This window comes from Pteropus medius, unplaced genomic scaffold (assembly GCF_902729225.1).
Source record: "Pteropus medius unplaced genomic scaffold, Ma_sr-lr_union100, whole genome shotgun sequence".
NCBI lineage: Eukaryota > Metazoa > Chordata > Mammalia > Chiroptera > Pteropodidae > Pteropus > Pteropus medius.
Window position 1 is genome coordinate 1416151 of NW_024356248.1, and position 16360 is coordinate 1432510.

At 49.6% G+C, this 16360-nt stretch overlaps 1 protein-coding gene across 3 annotated transcripts; it reads left to right on the top strand.

Moving 5' to 3' along the window:
• The first annotated feature begins 42 nt into the window (after positions 1-42).
• Positions 43-14840, top strand: GANAB (glucosidase II alpha subunit). 3 transcript variants are annotated; one of them, XM_039860406.1, is made up of 25 exons: positions 43-183; positions 2839-2943; positions 3093-3201; positions 3451-3578; positions 6347-6526; positions 6957-7022; positions 7829-7898; positions 8073-8160; positions 8246-8342; positions 8600-8780; positions 9341-9494; positions 9694-9929; positions 10012-10138; positions 10246-10325; positions 10539-10682; positions 10782-10878; positions 11194-11295; positions 11442-11685; positions 12576-12640; positions 12831-12907; positions 13016-13090; positions 13246-13359; positions 13465-13577; positions 13728-13828; positions 13947-14840. In XM_039860406.1, exons 1-25 carry the CDS (start codon positions 146-148, stop codon positions 14054-14056), a joined length of 2901 nt encoding a protein of 966 aa, XP_039716340.1. In that variant the 5' UTR covers positions 43-145; the 3' UTR covers positions 14057-14840. The 3 variants fall into 3 exon arrangements, with proteins under 3 accessions (XP_039716340.1, XP_039716341.1, XP_039716342.1); XM_039860408.1 differs by lacking the exon at positions 43-183 and adding an exon at positions 780-978; XM_039860407.1 differs by lacking the exon at positions 6957-7022.
• Positions 14841-16360: the final 1520 nt, after the last annotated feature.

The following is a 16360-nucleotide window of genomic DNA, read 5'->3' on the forward strand; positions in this document are numbered from 1 at the left end:
GTGCGCGCTCAGCCAATGGGACAGCCGCCCGACCGTTCCCGGGCCCGGCCAATCCCAAAGCCGGAAGAGGCGGGCGCTAAGATACGTGGCTCAACGCTCGCGGGGGGAAGGGAAGCTTGGGGTCAGGGAGCAAACCCGGCACAAGATGGCGGCGGTACCGGCAGTGGCGGCGCGTAGGAGGCGGTGAGGACCTCGGAACCCGGGACCATCCTGGGACGTCCCCAGATCCCCCAAGCCCCATATCTCTAATCCTTGTATGTCCTCCTGAGACTTTGCCATCCCCGGTATCGCGAGGACCTTTTGTCTGGAGATGGTCTCAAGCGCCCCCAGCCTCCTCGCGGTAGATCTTCGCGGCGTTGGGGGCCCATGCTTCTGGTGCTCCCAGCTCCCGCTGGCGGTTAAAGAAGGCCGCAGCTGAGCGCTCTTGTTGGCCTTGGGCTCTCTCAGCCGCCGCCCTCCCCTTGCAGCTCGCGGCGGTTAACGCTGCCGCCTCCTTCCTGCAGTGCCATCGGGGCGGGGGACGAGACTTGGCCCGGCCTCCAGGAACGCATCCAGCTGTCCTGCGGCCCCTCAGCCGGGCTGGAAGCAGCGCGGCCGGCAATCCCGCCTGCACTGCCCTTCTTACCCACTCTCCCATATCCCCGGACCCTGCCCTTGCCTTCACGTGGTTCACGTGGACGCCAGCACTGGCTTGTTCGGTGTTCGCGCTCGCTGGGCAGGGCTGGGGCAGGATCCAGTAAGTTCAGTCTGCCTGGATGATGTTGCTCAAACACGACATGTAATCGAACGGTTTGGTCTGCGCTCTCGAGTTTATATTAGCGGAAAAAAGCTTCGAAACAACCACCAGCGCCGCAAAACGTTTACCAGCATCTAACGGATGTACTGGGGTGGGAGAGGCGGCTACTGCCGGCAGCAATGAAAAAAAGCATTGGTCGTAAACTCAACTCTTGGAATCCTGTGATCTGAAACAATAAACGGGTGCGACTTGCCTTTTGGCTCATTCCTGATTTTGGCTGTTGGAGCACCGCTTGCTCAGGGGCATTCGAGGCATCCCCGAGTTCCTAGGCCCTTCCAACAGGTCACATCTGAAAGATCTTTTAGAAATCCTATCCCCATCGGCATCTCTCCAAACCCGTTTTATAGATTGTGCAAATAGGATTCCAGGAGGGTATTTAACTGACAGTATTTCTGGTTATTGCTGCTTTGGGCAGGTGAACATGGGTTCAGAGGGTCTGGGTGCCTGTTTGTAGTCACTCCTCAGGACCTGGGCCACATGCCTTGCTGTTGAGTTTTTTGGTAGCATTTCTTCTGCTTGTTTTGCTACTGCTTATTCCTGCTAGACCTATTAAACCACAATGCCTGCTGTTTTCCTCAGCCTTCCGTGCCTGGGTTGCTTCCCACGTTCTTCTGGAACTGGAGGGCCTACTGTGTTCTGTGATCTCCTTTCTGGTGATTTTCTTTCCCTTCAGCTTTTATGCAGATACTAAAGCTATTACTGGATGCAATATGTATAGTAGGCCCTACTCTTTAGCTTCCCCATTAGCAGGTTGCAAAGTTTTAATGCTTAGAAGAAGCCTGTGTTTTTGTTTGTATATTTCTCCCGTTTGGAAGCTCTTGGACTATCTACATTAGTCACTAGGAGAGCATGTTTGAAATGCAGATTCCCAGGCTTTGGGATCTTCATTTAATAAGCAGTGAAGGTCATTCTTAACAGACACAAAAGTTTGAGAACTCCTGTTTATGATATACTCAGAATAGCTGAATATATCCTTCAGACTAACTTGTTTAAACAAGCCCATTAAGTCCCTTGTCTGTCATTTGACATTACGCTGGGGAAGTTATAGTTTGTGGTAACCTTGGGGTGATGGTCCTCAGTGAGGCAAGCCCTGCCAGTGGTTAGTGTGCTGTGTTTTGCATCATAAAGTACATGGGCCTCAGAGTCATGGCTGAGTTCAATCCTAGTTTCACCCCTGTTCAATCTTGGATGACTTATTGAACCTTTTATGCTTCCGTTTTCCTATTTGGAAGAAACCTTAACCTTACATTCACCAAGAAAACAGAAACAGGGAAAAGAAGTTGTGCGTATAAAGAAGTGATTCTGAAACCTTATTGCCCACTAGAGTCGTTTAGGGAACTTTAAAAAAATTCTTATGCCCAGGCCCTTCTTCAGACCAATTAGATCAAAATCGCTGGGGGTGAGACCTAGACTTTGACAGTTAAAAACTGCAGGCAGAGTTGAAAAACTAGGGCTAGAAAGCTGTTAGCTAGGCTCCTGAGGGTACATTAGGATTTAATGCAAGTTAGTTTTTTCAGGCTTAGTTCATGATAGTGGTAACTTGAAGGTATAGGAGTGGAGATCTGAGGGGCAGGATGCTGGAGTGCTAGGTATGTTTGTACCCTAGGAACTGTGACCAGTAGGCTAGCTGAGGGTACATCTTTAACTTTTTCACTGTAGCTCCACCCAGTGCCTTGCCGGTGCAAAGGCATGGCTTGCTTTGTTTCCCTCATCCACACACACGGTGCCACTGCTTCCCCTGGGGCTCGCTGTTATTGCTCCTTTCCACTGAGAGGCTGATGTAACCAGAGTCAACAGCAGGGCCTCTGAAGGCCAAAGATCCTTGTCCAGTTCCTCCACCTTTTTAAAGGTATGGGGTAAGTGAGCCAACTCCCCAGGCCTGACACTTAACCCCATGCCTCCTCTGCCTTCTTTTCTGTTTAAAGGGACTCCATCTTCCCTCTTTTCTGAGCTGTCTTTTAGGGATGTGGCCTTTACCTCTGAAGGTGGGGCCCGTTCTGACCCCAAGCTGATTGTTCCCTCTTTGTCCTTTTTCTCCTTAGGTCACAGACAGGTTTGGTACTGGCTTGTTTAGGGGTCTGCCTGGGAATCACCCTTGCTGTGGATAGAAGTAACTTTAAGACCTGTGAAGAGAGTTCCTTCTGCAGGTATGATATTTCTAGGAGAGTGGGATGGAAAGTAGGGTGATGTGCGAGGTATCTCTGGCAGATGGGGTAGCCTGGGGACACTGCTAGTGATAGGGGAACCTGCGGACATCAGGCTGCCCTCCCACATTCTTAACCCTTTCACTTGACAGGCGGCAGCGAAGCATACGTCCAGGCCTTTCTCCATACCGAGCCCTGCTGGACTCACTGCAGCTTGGTCCTGATGCTCTCACAGTCCATCTGATCAATGAGGTCACCAAGGTCAGCGGAAAAAAGGAAGAGTCTGATGGGAGTGGGGGAGTGGCTAAGGGGCAATTCAGGAAGGGTGAACCCATAGCCAACGTCCTGCTGTAGCCTAATCTTAGGGCTTTTACTTCGTGAGGAATTCAGATCTCAGATCCCTTAGGCAAAGAGCTAGAAGGAGGAAACCCCTCAGGAGGGAGTTGGTTCCGAGGGCATTCCATGGTGTGGTCCTCTCCTTTCTCCAAATCCAAACCTCTGCCTCCTCAGGTATTGCTGGTGCTGGAGCTCCAGGGGCTTCAGAAGAACATGACTCGGATCAGGATTGATGAACTGGAGCCCCGGCGGCCCCGATACCGTGTACCAGATGTGTTGGTGGCTGATCCCCCGACAGCTCGGTAAATTTTTCCAGAGAAACCTATCTGTGTCCATGGCCCTTTTCTCCTTCCCGATGAATTTGTATTTGGCAGCTGACTTTCTCACATTGAGATAATAGCACTTCGCCACTCTCCTCAACCTTTCTCTTTCTCTGTTTGACCTATTTTCTCTTTCTCCTTTTAATTTCCATTCATTCAGCAGATACTGCTTCCTCTTCTGCACCAGAACCTGGGCTAGGTACTAGTGATACAAGAGGAAATGAACAAGGCACAGATCCTGCCCTCCAGGAATACAATGTCTCTGTGGTTGGTTCCTTCCTCCCTTCCCTCATCTTCCCTTCTCCCTTTCTTACTTCTCTTCTTTTTTTTTTTTTCCCCCATATTTTAAGGATAAGATTACTCAAATTCTTAGGTCATGACTCACTATCATCATTGTTCCATGAATGACAATTGTTTAATTTAGAAAATAACAAACTCTACTCTATGAGCCCTCTACCCAACCCATCTATATACTTCTCACTGTCCTGTACCCATGACCCCCTGCCCAGCAAGGATCGTTACTCTGAAGTTTATCATTCCCTTGGCTTTTTTTTTTACAGTCATTTCGTGTGTAGATGTGTATAAACACGTATACATACTTGTACATATGTGCGTAAGCAATAAATTATGTGGTTTTGTTCATTTTTGAGCTTCATAGGGATGATATCTTAATGAACGTCCTCTGGGATTTTCTTTTTTCACCTAACTTTATTTAACTCTGTTGCATGCAGCTCTAGTAGTTCATTTTTACTACTGTATAATGTATGACTATATCCCAACGTACTCATTTCTATGTTGATGGACATTTGGGTGGTTTCCAGTGTTTTGTTATTCAAAGTTTGGGCATGAATATTCTTGTCCATGTCTCCTGTGTCTGTGCAGGAGTTTCTCTTTGTTATATAGCTAGGAAAAGGACTGCAGAGTTGTAGAACATGGAAATGATCAACTTTCTAAAATAAAGCCAAAGTGGCTTACCAGTTTACACTTCTGCCAGCAATATGTGAGAGACCTCATTGATTTACGTCTTCCTCAATCCTTGGTACTGTAGGACTTAATTTTTGTGAACGAAATGGGTGTAGAATGATACCATGTGGTGGTCTTGGCTTGGTTGTCTTTTCCAGTTTATTAATGAGATTGTGTCTTCATGTGTTTGTCATTGTGGTTTACTAGTCTATGAAATGGTAGTTGCCAACTATGCCTATTTTGTTTTTATGTTGTTTGTCCTTATTGATTTGTAGAAATTCATGAGTCTTAACACCTAATTCTTTTTTTTTGTTTGTTTAGTTCAGGTATACAGTATAGTGGTTCGATGTTTACGTAGTTCATGAAGTGATCCCCCCGATAACTCTGGCATGCATCTGGCTCTTCACACAGCCATTACAGTAACATTGACTGTATTCCCTGTGCTGTGCTCTACGTCCCGTGACTGTTTTGTAACTGCTAATGTGTACTTCTTCATCCCTTCACCTTTTTTCACTAAGGCCCCTACCTCCCTCCCCTCTGGCAGTCACTAGTTTGCTCTCTTTATCTGTGAGTCTGTTTTCACTTAGTTTGTTCCTTTTATTCTTTAGATTCCACATATAAATGAAATCATATGGTATTTATTTTTCTCTGACTTATTTCACTCAGCATAATACCTTCTAGGTTCATTCATGTTATTGCAAATGGTAAGATTTTCTTTTTTTTTTTTTTTTTTATGGCTGAGTAATATTCTATGGTATATATGAATCATAACTTCTTTATTCAATTGTCCGTTGATGAGCACTTAGGTTGCTTCTATATTTGGCTATCGTAAATAGCACTGCAGTGAACATAAGGATGCATAGATCTTTACGAATCGGTTTTATACTAATTCTTTCTCACTTATACTTAAGCTGTTTTTCCCAAGCTATAGCTTATCTTTTTATTTTCTTAAAGGTGCCTTGGGAAAAAAAGGTTTTTTATTTTAGAATAGTTTTAGATTTATAGAAAAGTTGCAAGAATATTATGAGAGATCCTGTATACCCTCCACTCCTATTTTCCCCTGTTGTTAATGTTACTGTGGTACAGTTGTTGTACTTAATGAATCGATATCATTATTACTAACTAACTAAAGTCCACATTTTATTCAGATTCCCTTAGCTTTTACTTAATGCCCTTTTTCTGTTTTAGGATCCCACTTATCTAGGATACCACATTATATTTAGCAGTCATGTCTCCTTAGACTCCTCTATCCTGGAACAGTTTCTCAGACTTTTCTTGTTCTTGATGACCCTAAAGGTGTCTTTCGATAAATAGAAATTCCGAATTTTAGTGTTGTCAAATGTATGTCTTTTACCTTCTGGTGTTAGTGTTTTCTAAGTTGTGTTTAAAACAATTCTTTTCTATTTCAAGGTCAGAAAAATGTTTGTTTATATTTTCTTCCAAAGATTTTACTTTTAAATTTTAAGTACTAATCTGTCTGAAGTTGAAAATTGTATCTGGTAGAAGGTAGGAATATGACACCATTTTTTTCCTATCCAGCGGATCTCCATTATTGAATAGTCCTCCTGACCTCACTGAGTGGCCATACCGCCTCTGCTACACTTCCGAGTTCTAACTATCCTTAGGTCTGTTTCCAGGCTCTGTTGGGTTCCTTTGGTCACTTTGGCTATCCCTGCTCCGTTGCCATACTGTCTGTAGCTCTTAGCAGGTCCCCCTTCTTCTAAAGTGTCGAAACTACACTCTTGGTCTTTTGCACATCCTTAAATTCCTTTCGATCTCTTTCCTAGGCTTTCCGTCTCTGGCCGTGACGACAATAGTGTGGAGCTAACCATGGCTGAAGGACCCTATAAAATCATCTTGACAGCACGGCCGTTCCGCCTTGACCTGCTAGAGGACCGCAGCCTTCTGCTCAGTGTCAATGCCCGAGGACTCTTAGCTTTTGAGCACCAGAGAGCCCCCAGGGTCTCGTGAGTACAGGGGTTGGGACTGAAGGTGACCTAGTCTGAAAGCCTAGGGACATTGTGGGGTCTGGCACTGGGTCCCTGAGAGAAGACAGGGTGGCAAGACAGCAGGTAGGGGCCGAGCGCTGGGAGAAGCTGTCGGTTAGGGGTGGTAGGAAGCAGGCTGCTTGCAGTCGTTTTCGTTTCCTCTGCAGACCAGGAGGCAGTCACTTTTGTCCCTGAGCTGTACCCTGGGCACCTCCTCTGAGAGAGGCCTGCCTGGGTCTGCCTTTCCCCTCTTCCCCTTCTCACGCCATCACATTTCCCAGATTTATTTTCTTCCCCGCCGCCCCCCATCTCTGGAAGTTTGTCGACTGAAACTCACTTTTATGTTTCTGTTTTTGTGTTGGTTTTGTGCCTCCTTTTCCCCTTCCCTACCCATCTCCTCCTGCCCTAGTTTCTCGGATAAAGTTAGTCTCACGCTCGGTAGCATTTGGGATAAGATCAAGAACCTTTTCTCTAGGTAAATCCATGGCCACTGGTACTGTATGTGTTCCTCTGCCCTTACCCGCCCTTCACTCTGGCCCCCAGGGGAAGGTGCCCCAGACCCTTCCATGCCCTGCCCTTCATCACCGCTCTTTCTCCAGCTATGTGCTATCTGGTCCTGGTCCCTGTTCTGACTGGGAGCCCCCTGGGAGGAGGAAGATGAAATGTTGGACGTCCTTAAGGAATATAGGAAGCTTCTTGCTCTGCCAAGGGGGGGAGAGATGCTGGGTGTTGCTGGGATTCCTGGCTCTCAGCTCAGGTGCACTGAGGCTCTGGGCAGAGCTGCTTGCCAGCTGCCCTTGAAAGCATTCTTTGGCACAACCTCTCATTTGAGTCCCTGCATATATCCGTAGAGGCTGGATCATGGTATGACCCACCTGCCTTTGCAAAACCCGTGTGTCAAGCCGAAAGGCTGAGGCCCCGTGTGGGCATTTGAGGCCAGCGTGTCTCAGTGGAGGCAGCAGAGCCAGGACTGGCATTCCGAACCTAGGCCCTGAACCCACCTGTCTTTGGGATGCTGGCAGAGGCTGATGACTTGGGCCTGTGTGGAAGGCATTTCCTGGTGGCATTTACTCCTCATTTCCCTTCCTCGTTTCTCTCCTCATCCTCTGTACACGTATCTCTTCACTGCGGGGGTTTCTCTCCAGGCTTTAACGTTCAGTCCCTTCCTCCAGTGCCTTCCTTCCTTTGGACCCTTGGCTCTCTATTCCCTCACCCCTCCTTCCACTAGCCCCTCGTCCCTATCCCCTCTGGATTGGAGCAGACAGCTCTCCTACCTTCCAGGCAAGGATCAAAAGACCCAGCTGAGGGCGATGGGGCCCAGCCCGAGGAAACTCCTGGGGATGGTGACAAGGCAAGTCGGTGGGGGTGGGTGGCCGGAGCACAGGGATGACTGGGAGGTTGGAGGGGAAAGGCCCACAAGAAACTTGAGCTGAATCTCACTATCAGGGATGGAATTTAGAAAAGGGATGGGGGAAGAGAGAGAACTGGTGTATGATCGGGTAGTGGTCTGCTCTGTTCCTCACAGCCAGAAGAGACCCAGGGGAAGGCAGAGAAAGATGAGCCAGGAGCTTGGGAGGAGACATTCAAAACTCACACTGACACCAAGCCTTATGGTGAGGGACCGGGAGAGCCTCGGCGGGGGCGCAGGGCGTCTTCGCCAGCAGAGGCTCTGGACCTCATCTTTTGCTTTCCTTTCAGGTCCCACATCTGTAGGTTTGGACTTCTCTCTGCCAGGCATGGAGCATGTGTATGGGATCCCCGAGCATGCAGACAACCTGAGGCTGAAGGTCACTGAGTGAGTTTCATGGTGACCTCAGGATATAGGGGGAGAGAGGGGTCGGAAGTCAGATTGTGGGGGGATGTGCATGCATATTGGATACGCCAGAGAAGCGTGAATCGCTTCCTGTGCCCAGATCACCTTTGGCAGTTGGATAATTCTTCTTTGAGAAAGGGCAGAGGGACCAGTTCTTATCCCTCAGCTGTGTCTGTGGGGTGGGGGTTGTGTGTACCGGGGCCTGGGGCTAGTCCATCTGCCTGCCTGCCTGCCTGCAGGGGTGGGGAGCCGTATCGCCTCTACAATTTGGATGTATTCCAGTATGAGCTGTACAACCCCATGGCCCTGTACGGGTCTGTGCCTGTGCTCCTGGGACACAGTCCTCATCGAGACCTGGGAATCTTCTGGCTCAATGCCGCAGAAACTTGGGTTGACATATCCTCCAACACTGCGGGGAAGGTGAGAGCACAGGCACGGGCAGCAGGAAGGGAAGGGAGTCTTCAGGCCTGGAGGTGGACGGGCCATTAGCTTTGAAGAAAGCCTTTTTGGGATTGCGTGACAGCAGGACGCTGGGCCCTGGGAGCAGTCTTTGAGTTCCCCCGTCACGACTAGAAGATGCACGCTCATGGGGAAGCGTTGCGCGCTCTGCATTTATTGTCAGCACGTTTGTGATTGAGTACGCATCATGTGCTGGATACTTTTCTAGGCGCTGGAGGTATATTTCTTGTTGAGGTTGGGAAGGCCCTCACTCAGGGAGGCAGACAGCCGGCAAATGGATAGCAAAGACAAGATGAGCTTGGTGGTGGTGCATGCTGAGAAAGAAATGCAGCAGTCCCGTGGTGGGGGTGGGGGCAGTGCTGCTTCAGAGACAGGGGTCCGCTGAGGAGGTGACATTTAATTTCAGCCCAGAGCGACGCATCAGAAGCTTTGTGAGGATTTTGAGGAGGACATTGCCGTTTTGTCTTCGGGTTGGGGAATGAGAGGGAGGGTGTCAGATCTCTCTGCGGTCCCCTCTACAGACCTTGTTTGGGAAGATGCTAGACTACCTGCAGGGGTCTGGAGAGACCCCACAGACAGATGTCCGCTGGATGTCGGAGAGCGGCATCATCGATGTCTTCCTGCTGCTCGGGCCTTCGGTCTTTGATATCTTCCGGCAGTATGCCAGTCTCACAGGTACACAGCGTCCCCCTCTGTCGGCTGGCAGCTTCCTTTTCTGGCCCTGGTCTTCTTGAGAGGGGCAACTGCACTTTCAGAAGTCCTATGTCCTTCAGCCCTCCTCTAGTTTACGAGCCTCCTTCAATTCCTGGGTGTTCCCTCTGGCCCCAGCCTGGCCTGATCCCATTGTGACCCCGGTCACTCGCTGAACCTGCAGGGACCCAGGCACTGCCCCCGCTCTTCTCCCTCGGCTACCACCAGAGCCGCTGGAACTACCGGGACGAGGCCGACGTGCTGGAAGTCAGTCAGGGCTTCGATGACCACAACCTGCCCTGCGATGTCATCTGGCTGGACATCGAGCATGCCGATGGCAAGCGGTACTTCACCTGGGACTCCAGCCGTTTCCCCCAGCCCCTCACCATGCTTGAGCACTTGGCCTCCAAGAAGCGGAAGGTAAAAGGGCTGCAGCCGCGTTCTATGTTGATCTCCAAAACAGTAGCCCGGGAGAGCCCTGACCACGTGTTCTTGCTCCCAGCTGGTCGCCATCGTGGACCCGCACATCAAAGTGGACTCTGGCTACCGCATACACGAGGAGTTGCAGAGCCTGCATCTGTACGTTAAAACCCGGGATGGCTTTGACTACGAGGGCTGGTGCTGGCCAGGTAGGTGGTGTGGACCCAAAATTGAGGGACGGGTTATCGGAAAACCAGGGAGGAAGAATGGTGACCATTTCTCCCCTTGGGGATTGACAGCCACCCTTAACTCCTAGGTGCAGCTAGTTACCCCGACTTTACCAATCCCACCATGAGGGCCTGGTGGGCTAACATGTTCAGCTTTGACAACTATGAGGTACGGCCTCTCCCGACCTGCATCTGTCTTTCCCTCCTCAAATTCTCTGCCTGTCGATCCTGCCATGGTTGGTTGCCTGTAGTGTATCAGGGGCCTTGATGGTCCCTGAGAAATGCATCTTTTTGGATTCTCAGGAGCTCTGCTGCTCTGACTCTGTTTGTCTTCTTTCTCTCCTTTGTCCTTCTGTCTCCATTTTTTGCCTTGTGTTCTCAGGGCTCAGCTCCCAACCTCTATGTCTGGAATGACATGAATGAACCATCTGTGTTCAATGGTCCGGAGGTCACTATGCTCAAGGATGCCAAGCATTACGGGGGCTGGGAGCACCGAGATGTGCACAACATCTATGGCTTATATGTGGTAAGGGGCTGAAGCGGGGTCCGAGGGCTGGGGAACTTGCAACAGATGACAGCTGGCGTTTGCTCCTCACTACCCCTCCTCTCTCCTGTCTCCACTCAGCACATGGCGACTGCTGAGGGACTGGTTCTGCGCTCTGGGGGCGTAGAACGCCCCTTTGTCCTGAGCAGGGCTTTCTTTTCTGGCTCCCAGCGCTATGGTAAGATTTGGGGAATAGAGCCAAGGGAGAGGGGGTGAGGGCCACGTGGGAGGCGCTGTGGACCGAGGCCTGGTCCTCAGAGCAGTCTGTCCATGTGGCTGTCCTGTGAGAGCTGCACATCACCTCCTCCCAGCTCTGCACTTTGAGGGACGCCAGGGAGTGGGAGGTCCCTTAAGAGCTATTGTGAACTCTGCCATCTTCAGCCGGACCCTGGGGGGTCTCAGAGCAGATGCGGCAGGTCAGAGAGGTCAGTTATATGAGAAGCTAAGTGCGTCACTATTTGCAAGCTCCCTCCCTCTCTCTTGTCTTCCTCAGGAGCCGTGTGGACAGGAGACAACACCGCTGAATGGGACCATTTGAAGATCTCTATCCCTATGTGTCTCAGCTTGGGGCTGGTGGGAATATCCTTCTGTGGGGGTGAGAGGAGGAAGAGTTGGGGGTCCTTGGTTTGGTGGGAGACAGGCAAAGTAGAGGGCTGAGGGGCAGGGGCAGCACAGGGCTTCAGAGACTCCTGCACAGCAGCCCTCCTTCACCCTCTTTTTCCAACCTTCCTTCTTTTCCAGCCGATGTGGGTGGCTTCTTCAAGAATCCAGCACCAGAGCTCCTTGTCCGTTGGTACCAGATGGGTGCCTACCAGCCATTCTTCCGGGCACATGCCCACTTGGACACCGGGCGGCGAGAGCCGTGGCTGTTACCGTCTCAGTACCAGGACATAATTCGAGATGCATTGGACCAGCGATACGCCTTGCTGCCTTTCTGGTACACGCTCCTCTATCAGGCCCATCGTGAAGGGATTCCTGTCATGAGGTAAGGCATTCAGTTGGGTCTGTGTAGAGTGGGCTGGGGTGGCTGGGGGACAGTGGGGACTGGGTTCCGTCTCTGCACCTCTTTTACTCACTAGGGTCTTATAAAGGAGGAAAATGTGATTTCAGGGCCAAGAATAACAAAAGAAGGACAGGAATGAATAGCAGTAGACATTATTGAGTGCTGATGACATGCCAGGCATTATTTATCACTATCCTCAGGGCCAGAAACATTGCAGACAAGTGTCCTACCTTTGTGAAATGTACATTCTTAGGAGGAGAAAAGACTTGGAAACAAATATATAAATAAGAAAATTGCCAACAGTGACAAGCTCTTTGAAAAAATAGAAGAGGGTAGTGAAATTAGGTTCCACAAATAGCTTTTTTGAGAAGAAGGCCATGTGAGATGAGACCTAACCGAGGGGTCAGACAGATCTTCATGATCTAAAGGAAGAATATCCCAAACAGAGGAGACCCCAGGTGCAAAAATTCTAAGTTGGAAATGAGTTTTTTGTATTCCAGGGATAGAAAAACTGTGTTTCTCAGGGGCAAGGAACCAGAAGGAGAGGTGAGAGATGAGGTGACAGAGGAAAATTCGACATGATCCTGAAGGGCCTTTCAGGCCAGGATAACCAAGTGGCCACTGGAAAGCTGCTGTGCAGAACAGTTTCAGGAGGGGGCAGGGCAGGAGTGGGCAGGGCGGTGGGTTAGGAAGTTAGATACCTAGACCAGGGTGAGGTTGCAGAGCTGAGGCCTGAAGCCTGTCCGGACTGTCTGGCTGTCAGCTCCTGGGCTTTACCCCTGTGCTTTTCTCATCACCAATTCCTGGGGCGGCATCTTTGACTTCTGCCACAACAGCAAGTGTCTAGCTTTCTTGTCTTGCTTCCTTCCTAGGCCGCTGTGGGTGCATTATCCTCAGGATGTCACCACTTTTAGTATAGATGATCAATTCCTGCTTGGTGAGAAATGAGGAGGACAGCTGGTGGTGGGCGCTTAAGGGGAGGGCTGAGAAATAAGCACTCGTGAGAGATGTATCTTGGACGTGCAGGGAGGGAGGAGTGGGCGAGGCTGGTGGAGCAAGGGCGCAGGCGCTTCGGTGCTCCCTGCCTTGGAACTGATCTCAGATCATTTTGATTCTGGTGCGTTTAGGAGATGCGTTGCTGGTTCATCCTGTATCAGACTCAGGGGCTCATGGTGTGCAGGTCTATCTGCCTGGCCAAGGGGAGGTAAGTTAAGGAAGGACATGGTGGGGAATGATGGTGGAGGCCACAGGCGGTAAGTGGAATGGGGGCCCTGTGCAATGAGTGACCGACTGTTTCTCCTGCTGCCCACAGGTATGGTATGACGTTCATAGCTACCAGAAGCATCATGGTCCCCAGACCCTGTACCTGCCTGTAACCCTAAGCAGTGTGAGTATGCCTGGCCCAGCTGCCAGCTCCATCTGCCCGCAGGTTTCCAGAGTGGGAGAAAGTGTGTGCTTTGAAAGATGGGCAGGAGCAAAGGAAGCTGCAGGGCCAGGGTTGGACAATGGGGCAACTTCATCCCGGCACTGCTCTTGCCCTAGATCCCTGTGTTCCAGCGCGGAGGGACAATTATACCTCGGTGGATGCGAGTGCGGCGTTCTTCCGAGTGTATGAAGGAAGACCCCATCACTCTTTTTGTTGCACTCAGCCCCCAGGTGAGAGCATAGGCAGGCGGCCTCTTCAGTCATCCGTACATTCCTAGGAGTCAGTCCCCTCACTCTCTTGAGCTCAAGCACCCACCTATTCCACTCCTTCCCCAGGGTACAGCCCAAGGAGAGCTCTTTCTAGATGATGGGCACACGTTCAATTATCAGACTCGCCATGAGTTCCTACTGCGTCGATTCTCATTCTCTGGCAACACCCTCGTCTCCAGGTAATGAGGTGCCCATTCTGCCTGCCTTGGCAGCCTCGGGAGGAGGCTGGGCCTCGGGGATGCTCACAGCATCATGATCTTGCTCTGGATCTCCTCCCTTTTGCTCTGGCATCTTTCTCCCTGATGGGCATTAATTTTTGCTCCCTCCAGCTCAGCAGATCCCAAAGGCCACTTTGAGACACCAGTCTGGATTGAGCGGGTGGTGATAATAGGGGCTGGAAAGCCAGCAGCCGTGGTACTCCAGACAAAAGGTGAGTGAGTGGTCCGGCCCCCAGGGTGAGAAAAGAGGGGAAGCAGGGGCAGGGTTGGGGACATCTTGCCTGTAAGAAAGTTGTTGCTATGACTGCAGTACTCTTTGGTCTCCTCCAGGATCTCCTGAAAGCCACCTGTCCTTCCAGCATGACCCTGAGACCTCTGTGTTGATCTTGCGTAAGCCTGGTGTTAATGTGGCATCTGACTGGAGTATTCACTTGCGATAACCCAAGGGACATTGGGGGGTAGGAGGTATGGTGGTGATGAGAGTTACTCCTTCTGCCTTGGAGTTTGACCCTCCCCAGACTTCACCTTCCTTATCCCGAAAAACCCAGATTCTGCCAACATTTGGGCAGGAGGAGAGAGGGCTGTTTCTGGGCTCTGGATTCCAATTATGATCTCCTGACCTCTCCCACCCACTGACACCAAGTCTCCCTTCATCCCCAACACTCTATTGCTCTGTGTGGAGCACATTCACCTGTGAAGACCTGGGGACCACAGCACCCTTGCTTTCCTTTCTCTTTCATTTCTTTTGGGGGTCCCGAATCCTCCAGACCCTATTCATTCACGCCTCTTGTGTGTCGATGCCATTTCTTGGAAGAAGATGAGGGCAGTGAGCTTTCGGGCTCTTTTTCTCCTTCCCCTTCCCTCTGCACCAAACTGCTTTCTCGTTTTATTTCTTCCTCCTGGCTCTTCTCTGTCAGCTCTCCCCTTTTTATGCCCCACGGATACACTGGGACCACCCCTTATCTGAGAAGGGATGAATGGATCAAAGGAGCGAGGTTGCTGGAGAACTTCCTCTTCCTTCTCTTCTCTCTTGTTCCAGCCTTTCCTTTCCCCAGTTCCTTCTAGAGCTGCTACAGTTCTGACAGGGACAGTTTTGTCTCCTCTGTCCCTTAGGGGAAAGAAGTTTCCATTCCTTAAGAGGGGTTAGGCATTGAACTTCTTTGCTTCCTTTTTGTCCCCTTGAGGGGCATTCAAAATGGAGAAATCTGTTGCAGTTTCACTGAATCACGGTCGCCTGTATTTATTGCTGGGAGAAGGCTGAAGATGGGAGAGATGATCATGTGTGCTCAGGGTTGGCCCAACGCCCTGGAGATGAGGGGGCATATTTGTGAGAATTTTTTTTACTTCCTCTTGGCCCCCAGCTGTGACAGGTTTTGATAAAAGAAGCAACAATAAAGAGCTAAACCATAAATAACTGTCCATATCTCTAGTTCTGGTCTGAATCACTGACCCTGAGAAGCCTGAGGGCGTGACATTTTCATCATAAGGCTTCAGCATAAGCCTTGTCGATTCAGCAAAATGAGTGAGTGCAAGCCTTCCTCAGTTTGTTAAATGCCAGTGTTTTCACAGAGAAGCCCCACAAGGTCATCAGATTGTGAATGAAAAAGTTGCTATGTAATAAACTTGGCGAGCTCAGGGAGACCACATAGCAGGTTTGACAAGCTCAGTGACCCAAAGTAACCACACCGGATGGTCTGATCACAAATTCCTAACTGGGCAAGTCATAGCGAGTAGTCATATTTTAGGCCTATAGCTTCCTTAGCAAAGGTCAATCTTTAAGTGAGCTCTGTCCATCGTTCTTAGGCATCTAGGATAATATACCTTTGAAATGTCAGAGTAGTTTTCTTTTCCTATCCCTGGAAGGCACAGCTGTAGGCACCAGAGCACGAGACCACAGAACCCCTCATTGTTATCCTGTTCCCCGCATAGCACCTCTGTGTGCTATAAATGTTGATTATTAACTATCCTGTACCCACCAATGTAAAAGATGTCTCTCCACGTTGCCTTTTATCCAGTTGTAGAGCTTTCACCATTGTACTTTCTCCTACCTTCTTAATTTACCACCAGTAGATTTCATGCACCTTCCTTATGTCGTCTCCTTTGCTTTTGATGTATAAAATGAGCTGCAAAGCTGCCATTCTCTGAAGAATTTGAGGTCTTGCATCCTGGCATATGTCCTCAGTTTGGCTCAAGTACTCTTTAAAAATTCTCTTTAGGTTTGGACATTTTTTACATTGACAAGATTTTAGTAGGCCTAAGCTAATAGTGGTGACCAGAGCTGATGGGGCCCCCCTTGAATAGAAATAGCTAGATGATCAGATGTTCTCATATGAAAGGCTGCTTCTCTTTAGCAGCATTTTAAAAAATTTCCCACTTTTAGTGACAGTAATTTTCTCTATTTTGTAGACTGACCACAACGGTTTACAAGAAACTAGTTTAAGTTCTTCTGGCTGGTCTAATAAATTGACATGAGATTACTAGGAGAAAATAACCAAATGTATTACGTATGTACATATGGCGCTCCCTAAGCATATGAGAGTGGAAGACAAATCAGGCGGTTAGGGTTTGTATGCCATCCCGGACTAAGAGGGAGTCAGGGGTCTGGGACTTCAGAGGGAAGGAAAGTAGGCGATTCACAGGTAGATGAGAAAGCAAATATTTGGTAAGTTCTTGATGGGCCACCCAGACACAATGGGACATAGGGTAATTTTGTTAATAGATTTCTCCGTGCTTGCCACTTAGTT

Coding starts and splice junctions, on each gene's coding strand:
- GANAB (XM_039860406.1), top strand. CDS start 146: ATGGCGGCGGTACCGGCAGTGGCGGCGCGTAGGAGGCG. Junction 8,781..9,340: donor CCTCCAACACTGCGGGGAAG/GTGAGAGCACAG, acceptor TCCCCTCTACAG/ACCTTGTTTGGGAAGATGCT. Junction 13,578..13,727: donor GGCAACACCCTCGTCTCCAG/GTAATGAGGTGC, acceptor TGCTCCCTCCAG/CTCAGCAGATCCCAAAGGCC.